Raw genomic sequence first — 10,313 nt, 5'->3', positions numbered from 1 at the left:
CAGCAGCTGACGAATGACATTTCACAAATCATCTACGTATCACGGAATCCTTCAGCATGGAGGCTGCTTGTGGTTCTAATTCTTAAATCCATGGCATGCAGATGGGTGAAATCCATGGTACATCCAAGTAAAAGTGATTGTTAGGCTCCTCTCACATTGCATCTTTACTTACGTTCAGTGGTCCCGTCGGGGCATCCGTCCGAACCGCCCCTCCCCTACCCCGCAAAACGTGTTTCGGACACATGCGTCGACAGGGCCATTCACTATAATGGAGCAGACAGAGCACACGCTAACAGAGTCTGCTCCATTATAGTCAATGGCCCAGCCGGCGCATGCGTCCTAAACACGTTTTGCGGGGTGGGGGAGGGGCGGTTCGGACGGATGCCCCGACGGGACCACTGAAAGTAAGAAAAAACGCAATGTGTAAGTAGCCTTATTTTTGTTCAGATTTTCTGTAACATTTGGCACTGTGTGGATCAACCATTGTAGGTCCATTCGCACAGTACAACTTCCTCAGTGCCTATAAAGGTGCCATCATAAAGGTGCCATCATAAACAACCACTATGTAATATCTGACGTAGACTTTTCTTTAGAACTTTGCAAATGTAGAAATAAAAAGGCGGCTTACACAGTTTATAGTATATTAAGGCAGCAGAATTACTCCAAGCCCTAAGAAATTAAATCCAAGACTCCAGATTCACTTTGAAGCAATTCTGTATTTATTTATTTATGCAAGCACATTAGGTCAAACACAGAATACCCTGCTTCACGGTACAGATTCGATTGAACAAGCTGGTGGGAATGGAACAAAATAACCAAATAATACAGATATGGACTGAGAAGGCCTGAGTATAAACGGTGTGCATGAGAAAAAGCGCCATTACTGAGAAAAATAAGCAAAGGGATAACAAGAAGGCTGAGTATCTCTCTATGACAAGGCTCCGGGACCATCATCCTTCATTAGAGAAGACCCTATAGATGGACTCTATTTACCACTTTTGTCCAATGGTCATTGCATGAAATGGACTTTAAGGATGTGCGGTTTCTAAGCCTTTCCGTAGTCCCGTGAGTGATTGCATGCGGTCTGTTAGTGTAGTATGGATTACATTGTATGGTCTGATATGGTACTTACTAGCTCTAGAAAAGCAGCTAAAGGCAGATACTAATACTTCAATCACAATGATGGCAAATGTCTCAGCCCTAACACGGAGCACTGAAACTAAGTGGGCTTTGCCAGATTAGGTCTTAATGACTGTTGACTAGGGTGTGGAAGGGACACAAAAAAAAAATAAAAATCACTTCAGATAAAAAAAAAACATCACTGTTTTCTTTGACTTGCAAACCAAAGCAATGTTGATCTCCAGAAAATACGGGTGTATCAAATTATCAATATTCCTGAACTGAAATATAATAATTTGGGCAATTTTGATGGCTTAAAGCATTCCGTGGTGAAAACAAGTTATCATCTGTTCACAAGAGATACCTTAGATTGGGGTGACCGGCACCGATTGACAGAGAGTGGACCTTTCATCTCCCCGTGAATGACGTGTGGATGCTTCCCCGCCGCTCCATACATTGCTGTGGGGCTGCCAGAAGAAGCCAAGTGCAGCTCTCACCAGACCCAAAGGGAAAGAATGGAGCAGTGGTTAAGCATGTGCCCGGCCGGTCACTTTAAAGGGGGGATAAAAATTCTTCCAACTGGTGGAGGTCCAAGTGGTCAGACCCCAACCAATTAATGTTATCACATATCCTGTGGATAGTAGATAACTTTTCACAGGAGGACCCCTTTATTACACTATTTTGATCACACAACTTTATATGACTTTGGCAGAGCATGGGCAGTAGTGTGAAAGGAGGAGGAGGATTACTGTGAATAGGGACATTCTTCACCTCGGAATATAGATGTGACTATAGTCAATGCTATACTGCACTATACGCCCTGAATAGTGAGCTACAGGGGTTTGCTGTTGGGTATCCTGTGATGCTCACAGTCACACATTGGGGTAATATAGACTTGTTTGGCTCCTTCATTACCACTCATTTACTAAGCATAAATGATCACGGCAGTCTGCCGCTCTCCATTATGAGGGTCCTGACAAACAGCATCTCATATCAGTTTTCTGGACTCATGTGAGTGTGGCAATGAGGGATATACTAATTATATATACATACATAAATGTATATACTAATTCAAGGTTTTTCAAGGCAGAGAAAACATGTAGAAAATATTTTTAGCAAGCAGAACTTCAAAGGCACCTTCATTGCTTCTAACATTAGCTTAATACATATGGATTCTCAATGTGTCTATACATGGTTGATGTTGTCTTTATCAATTGGCCTCCATGACGTCTTTAATAACAATTTACTGGCCCTTATACCAAAGAGTCAGACAACCGTTAACCTTTTAGAAAAGCGGTAGCGCTACAATATGGCATGAATCGTCACTACCTCTTTTTAGCGAGATGTAGTTTGTGGGGTGCTGAGGAATGCAGTATATAATGGCACCCAGTGCCCATTAAAAACCCACAGATTTATAAACACCCATCATTGGAGAAAACAGGGCCCTGCCCTTTCAATATTAATAATAGTAGCATATAATGGGGTTAACCCTCATGTCAAAAAGGCTTAAATAGTGCATGTAAAAATTCTGTTTGGGGGCCATTCCAGCAGCATAGGGTTTTTTTTTATTTATTTTTTATAATAAACAATAAAAATAAGAAAAAACACGTATCCCTTTCTAATTTATATTTTTTATAAGTGCTTAAAGCATGAAATATATATTTATATAATTATATTTATATACCAGTATTTTTTAGTCTTGTAAAAGATTATGTACAAAAAAAAAAATCAGCAGACCCCCAACCAGCGAGGACCCTCTTCCTGACCAATATTCTGCACAATACAAGAAAAACAAACATAAAAAAGCAAAATTCCTGTGTACTCCAGACGAGCAAAGGATCTTCTCTCAGGCTCGGTTCAAAAGCGTTGACCTGTGTGGAGACGAAAAAGAAACTAGTGACTTATCTGCATAGAGTAAGACCCAGGTTATCACATTATAGAATGATATTGCCGATTTCCTTATTACGGCTGTATCTCTACTCAGAATATGCCACCATATCTGATAAAGCCATACAACAAGTATCTACAGAGAACGATGACACTGCGAGCAGGAACCCATCAGCAGTACACAGGCTGCAGTATTATTGCCACAAAAGCAGTAAATGAGGACTGTACCTGAGAGTCTTCCAGCTGTCCTTTTCCATGTGATTATCTGGACCCTCATTTTCAAAGGAGGCCACAAACAGAGCTGCAATGGTAGAAACCACCTGTATTACTATACAGTTATATAGAGTAACTTTCTAAGTGTATAAAGACATAGACAGCTGAGATTCTGCACTTATATCCACAGACATAGATGGGACTGGCACAACAACATCAGTTATTAAATATTCTCTCAAGTTCATCTTTAGTCATCTCTACAGATAAAAATGCCACAAAAATATCTATTATATCCTGCATGCACGCTTATTTCTAACATGTCCTGTATGCACGCTTATTCCTAACATGTCCTGTATGCACGCTTATTCCTAACATGTCCTGTATGCACGCTTATTCCTAACATGTCCTGTATGCACGCTTATTCCTAACATGTCCTGTATGCACACTTATTCCTAACATGTCCTGTATGCACGCTTATTCCTAACATGTCCTGTATGCACGCTTATTCCTAACATGTCCTGTATGCACGCTTATTCCTAACATGTCCTGTATGCACGCTTATTCCTAACATGTCCTGTATGCACACTTATTCCTAACATGTCCTGTATGCACGCTTATTCCTAACATGTCCTGTATGCACGCTTATTCCTAACATGTCCTGTATGCACGCTTATTCCTAACATGTCCTGTATGCACGCTTATTCCTAACATGTCCTGTATGCACGCTTATTCCTAACATGTCCTGTATGCACGCTTATTCCTTATATGTCCTGTATACATGCTTATTCCTAACATGTCCTGTATGCACGCTTATTCCTTATATGTCCTGTATACATGCTTATTGTTAACATGTCCTGTATGCACGCTTATTCCTAACATGTCCTGTATGCACGCTTATTCCTAACATGTCCTGTATGCACGCTTATTCCTAACATGTCCTGTATGCACACTTATTCCTAACATGTCCTGTATGCACACTTATTCCTAACATGTCCTGTATGCACACTTATTCCTTATATGTCCTGTATACATGCTTATTGTTAACATGTCCTGTATGCACGCTTATTCCTAACATGTCCTGTATGCACACTTATTCCTAACATGTCCTGTATGCACGCTTATTCCTAACATGTCCTGTATGCACGCTTATTCCTAACATGTCCTGTATGCACGCTTATTCCTAACATGTCCTGTATGCACACTTATTCCTAGCATCTCCTGTACGGATGCTTACCTTCTTCTGTGTAAATTGGAGACGTTAGAAGGTAGGTTTGAATCTTCTTATCCTTTTCAAATGGACATTCTACTTGTTTCCAGGTCAGGAAATCACGAATTTGTCTGGAAATTTCCGAAAACTTCTGCAAAAAAAAAATAGATAAATACTGTAAGTAGAACAAAAATATACAGGAATACCCAACTATTGAATAATACCCAGCAAATAGACCTTCATATTATGTGCCCAAAACACTGCTCTTTGAAAGTTTATTTTTTAATTATTGAAGAGCTGAAATAGTCTAATCTACTTTACTTTTTTTTATTGAAAACCAAAGTGTTTCCAAGAGCTCCAGCTCCTGCAGCGGTTTACACAATGTGTTGCATTTTAGTAATCCACCTGCAGAGGGAGCAAGAGTCCTAATAAGATCCCATAGCCCAGAAATTGTCATTACTCTTTATCATAGGTGGGAATGAGTCGTGTTTCATGTACTATATTGAGGCTGGAATCAAATATCAGTGTTTCTTTATAGTGTCTGATGCTTGTTACACAATAGCAAAAATAAATTGCTGAATTTTATCAAATGTTCAATGCTACAGTCCTGAGACCCCTGACTATATGCTCAAATAACAACGTTACAATTGTAAGATTGCTGCTATCTGAAATCCATGAGCCCATGCCAGTCACACTATGGCTGTGCCAGTAATCCTGAATTTCTGCTCCCCATTTCTGTTAGCTCATGTCATGCAGCATTGTGGCCAATAGCCCCTGGGGTACCTTAAAATTAATGTGTCCATTTGGTAAACGATTGGAGTGGATCTTATGGAGGAAGAAGACATCTTTGATGAACAGGTTGAAGACTGGGATCACGATTTTCTCCCGGCTGCTGTTCGCACTCTGGGACCTTTGTGTTGCTCCTTGAAGTGCAGTGCGGTAATTGCAAAAATTGCTGGATGGGTCCATGTGATGCTGCAAGGAACAGGAAACACTTTATCATGACGAAAGCAACAGAATACATTTAATAGCCGCTCTGCTTCTTTTTAAACGGCAGCATGTAAATTCATTCAGCAATTTTCACCCATTTAATTGAAAAAAGAAACAAAGAAACACATAACAAACCTGCATGAAGAAATGTTTTGGTTTTTTTTTAAAATATATATATATATATATATATATATATATATATATATAAAATGCTTGTAGTGTATACAGCTATTTTACTGCCAGCACTGCATTTATCATGCAAGAGAAGCTGCTGTAAATCCGCATTGTGTGATACGTTACGTTTTGAAAGCTTCAATCAGTGAATTTTTTGTGTTGCCTGTAGGGGGCAGTATAACCTCAGTTTTAAAAATCGGCCTACAGAGATCAATGAAGAATAGGTAAAAGATAATCACTGTCTCTTAGGACCCTTAATGAAGAATGGTCAGAGGTCCCATTTTTACGGCTGTACACAGTGCAAGTGAAGCATTCAGCTGGAAACCATATATTGAATATATTCTCTCTCATTTCATTACTTTGTGCACCAATATATGTTCTTGGATCAGAATTAAAAGTGAATAGGAAAAAAAACCTAGACTGTTTTGTGCAGACAACAGGTCTCTTGTTAAAATCCCATGTCCTATTATTTCTTTAAATGTACTTATTTCTCAAATAGTCAGTTATTCTAATAATAATATTTTTTTATTATTATTATTATTATTAATAAAGGGAATCTGTAACCAGGTTTTTGCTATCTCATCTGAGAGAAGCATAATGTAAGAAGAGAGACCCTGAATCCAATGATGTATCACTTAGTTTGCTGGGTGCAGCAGTTGTGACACAATCAGAGTTTTTACACGCAGTATGTTGCTTAACTGAGAAAGCTGCCCCTACTCACACCACAGCTTTATATGTACATTGTATAGTGACAGTGATCTGCTTATCAGTGCTGGGGCATGATTCGATCAGACCTCACATGGGACATAGTCCAGACAGAGACTACATCACAGTGGTGGGTTCTCATCCGCTCAGCAGACGGGGCGGGATTGCTGATGCCATGCTGATTGACAGCCAGCTACCCCAGTTAGGCAGCGGAGAACGTCAGCATGACGTTGTCAGTCCCACACTGTCTACAGAGCGCTACAGAAAAGAAGCCTCTGCTCTGTTGACGAAGCCACTGTATTGCCGGCAGAAGCAGTCTACGACCGCTCTGTGCCAGCAGGCAGGCAGGTAGGTAGCTAGTGCCTGTCTGTTAGCGTTGTTAAAGTCCAGGATATACCCTTTAACTCCTTCTATGGCCAGCAATGGACTGCACAATACATAGGCTGTAGAAGGTAAACAGTGTAAAATTGTTAATGACACAGATGAAAAATGTGATTTACAGCCAAAAATACTTTATATATTAAAGTAAAAAAAAAAGGAGTCCATATTCTTTAAGCTGATGGGGGAACAGGTTTACCGGGGAAACAATATCATTTTTGACTACAGGTAAACGTTTTCCAAACAGGTCCCCATGCCAAGCAATCTACCAGATGAACTACATTTCCTAGACTAAGAATGTAATCCAATATACCCATTATAAAATAATTTTTGTACTCACCTCCAACACATCAAACTTGGCCGTTTTGACTTTTGACCATGTTTTCTTGAGCCTTGCCACAGGACTGAGGTTCATCCCAGCTACAAAACATACCACAAGTCAAAAGTTTATTATAACAGTATACAAACAGAAATGAGTTAAAGACTAAATGAAGAATTAATGACAATAAAGTATCTAATGAACTCGAGGTTTAGATTTTAAACCCTATTATTATTATACATCGTATAGGGAGCTGACACTTTGTCTTATTTGTTCTTTTTATACGACAGAAACCTGCTGTGCCCAACATGGCCTCACTCTACAACTATATTCTAGATGTTTGCTGATGAACTTACAGTGGTGACTACTCAACATGAGATTTGGCTCTGTCTGTGAATAAAGGCCACGTCACACTAAGCAACATCGCTACTAACGAACAACTTTTGTGACGTAGCAGCGATGTTGCTAGTGATGTTGCTAGTGATGTTGCTGTGTGTGACATCCAGCAACAACCTGGCCCCTGCTGTGAGGTCGTTGGTTGTTGCTGAATGTCCTGGGCCATTTTTTAGTTGTTGCTCTCCCGCTGTGAAGCACACATCGCTGTGTGTGACAGCGACAGAGCAACAACTAAATGTGCAGGCAGCAGGAGCCGGCTTCTGCGGACGCTGGTAACCACGGTAAACATTGGGTAACCAAGAAGCCCCTCCCTTGGATACCCGATATTTACCTTCGTTACCAGCGTCCCCGCTCTCACGCTGCCAGTGCCGGCTCCCTGCTCTCTGCACATGTAGCCGGACTACACATCAGGTAATTAACCCGATGTGTACTGTGGCTAGGAGTGCAGGGAACAGGGAGCTGGCACTGGCAGTGTGAGAGCGGGGACACTGGTAACGAAGGTAAATATCGGATAACCAAGGTAAGGGCTTCTTGGTTACCCGATGTTTACTGTGGTTACCAGCGTCCGCAGAAGCCGGCTCCTGCTGCCTGCACACGTAGCAGAGTACACATCGGGTAATTAACCCAATGTGTACTGTGGCTAAGTGTGCAGGGAGCCAGCGCTAAGCGGTGTGCGCTGGTAACCAAGGTAAATATCGGGTTGGTTACCCGATATTTACCTTAGTTACCAAGCGTAGCATCGCTTCCACGTGGCGCTGCTGGCTGGGGGCTGGTCACTGGTTGCTGGTGAGCACACCAGCAACTCGTGTAGCGACGCTCCAGCGATCCCTGCCAGGTCAGGTTGCTGGTGGGATCGCTGGAGCGTCACAGTGTGACATCTCACCAGCAACCTCCTAGCAACTTACCAGCGATCCCTATCAGGTTGGATCGTTGTTGGGATCGCTGGTAAGTTGTTTAGTGTGACTGGGCCTTAAGAGTCCTAAATAACTGTATGGGCATTGCCTATCTGAAAAACATCTTTTAACACAAACTTACAAATTATGGCCATCATAGAGTTGAAATTGCCGATATTGAAACACTCCCGGGCAACGTCTATGAAGAACTCCATCACTCTTGTTCTCTGCTTCTTTTTTACAACCTGTGAGAGATACAATATAGCAATGATTTTTACTGAAAATATGAATACAGTAAAGATCTACTATTTCCACATAAACCTATATTCTGATGATCAGATAAAATTTCTACTAGGATGAATCTACTAATATCCTAACTCTACAATGACACCTTCTGTGGCTCCATATGCAGAGTACGGAGTGACAGAGCGGAGCACCTTGAAGTTCTAGGGCCCTAATTTGAAATCTGAAACCAGATCACCCGCCTAACATGTGCTGTTTATTATACTGGGGTCTGAGGCACCTTTGGACCAATACAGACCCAATGGCTGCTCACGTATTAAAACAGACGGAAAGGTGGCTTTCAATTAGTCACCAAAATGAATATCGTATGGAAGGCTTATCAATAAATATAATCATCTAAACATATAGGCGTTACAGCGCTATTATTTTACAATGTCAGTCAGAAAAGTAATCCTGGGAGTTGGGTAGAGAACAGGAACATGCTTTCATTCCTGCCCAAATGACTTATTAAAAATGAATCTGGAGGAAACAAGTAGAAATAATATGGTCCTCACCGCTTACTCATCTCCCTAGCAAGATGCTAAAAGGCCTATCTAATGAACCTACTATGCTTTCTAGAGGTAATGAAAGACCAAACCCGAACATCCAGGATCCAGATGATCAATCACAGGATCTGCTCCCAATGACATTATTTGTATCTATATACCAGCCTTATATAGGTGTCCTTTCTATGACTGCAAACAAGATTCGCAATAGGCTTTGGTTGATATGTACAGAATACAAGCTAAATACAGACCCACAAAACATTGGGTAAGTTTAAGAAAACTGACGGCTCCTAGGTTTTCTAAGAAAATAGCATGTATAATTAAAAAGGAAGTTAAGTGAGCAGCTCAGTCACCACAAGACCCGAGGACCTGGTATTGTCATAAAACAGGAAACTTGTTGCTAGAGCAAAAGGTCAAAATATAGTCATTTTTCAGCCATATGAAAGAATCGGTTTTCATGCAGTAATGTGGGGGTGAAATAATCCTTGATGGTTATGCCTCCAGTTTTGTGAAAAATGGATGCCCTAGGTAATATGTGGTCTTCATTTTCTCATGATCACACTATTTGGTCTTTCAGCACCTGACATCCTTGGTGGATTTAGTTATTGGTCATTGTCACATCTTGAAACTGCAATACCACGAGCTTTGTGTCATTTGTCCAAGTTTTCATTGCCTCTCAATGGGGAGAGGAGGGTAAGCCGCTACCAGAGACCTCTGGCAATGGCTACTGCCCCTGAGAACAAGAGTTTGGATCAAAGCTTAAATAATCACAACTAGAACTGGCAACCTTGAGATCTTGTCCTGATCACTAAAAATATATACGGTAAATGCCAATACCGTATACTTAAGTTTAGGAAGCATCTTTCAATTGTGATTACATCCCCAGTATATAGGATAGCCCAATCCACCAGAAGGACCCCACAACATGCTGTGATCATGTACTCAAGAAAACAAGGTAGCAAAACTCAAAAAATGGAAGTAAGTTACTATCATGCTAAACTGACATTCTTCACAGAACTCACTTTGCATATCTCTGTAGCCACCAGCATACTGAGGCAGTTAAACCAGTTGTCATAGGCCTCTAGGTTATAGGTCTTGGCAACATCACTTCGGCACTGAGAAATAATGGAAAATACAGAATAGTGTTAGGAGGGAGAATACATGGGGAATGTTTTATAGAATTTCTGATGATGCAGCTCCATATTGAAAATAAGTTAGAAACCTGAGTCCTCTGGATACATCAG

General features: G+C 40.9%; 1 protein-coding gene across 8 annotated transcripts in view; it reads right to left on the bottom strand.

Annotated features, from left to right (window-relative positions):
* Nucleotides 1–696: 696 nt before the first annotated feature.
* The window catches only part of RASGEF1A (RasGEF domain family member 1A), a 759,117-nt gene continuing 749,500 nt past the window's right edge, over nt 697–10,313 (bottom strand). For all 8 annotated transcript variants that reach the window (XM_075349030.1, XM_075349031.1, XM_075349036.1 and 5 more), the window contains 7 exons: nt 10,092–10,184; nt 8,424–8,526; nt 7,014–7,093; nt 5,210–5,401; nt 4,454–4,577; nt 3,235–3,307; nt 697–2,990 (listed from right to left, as the gene is read on the bottom strand). In XM_075349030.1, coding sequence (XP_075205145.1) covers nt 2,966–2,990; nt 3,235–3,307; nt 4,454–4,577; nt 5,210–5,401; nt 7,014–7,093; nt 8,424–8,526; nt 10,092–10,184 — 690 coding nt within the window. In that variant the 3' untranslated portion in view covers nt 697–2,965. The remainder of the gene's footprint in view (nt 2,991–3,234; nt 3,308–4,453; nt 4,578–5,209; nt 5,402–7,013; nt 7,094–8,423; nt 8,527–10,091; nt 10,185–10,313) is intronic.

Source organism: Anomaloglossus baeobatrachus, chromosome 5 (assembly GCF_048569485.1).
Source record: "Anomaloglossus baeobatrachus isolate aAnoBae1 chromosome 5, aAnoBae1.hap1, whole genome shotgun sequence".
NCBI classification, from domain to species: Eukaryota; Metazoa; Chordata; class Amphibia; order Anura; family Aromobatidae; genus Anomaloglossus; species Anomaloglossus baeobatrachus.
This window is presented reverse-complemented; position numbering and strand designations above follow the sequence as displayed.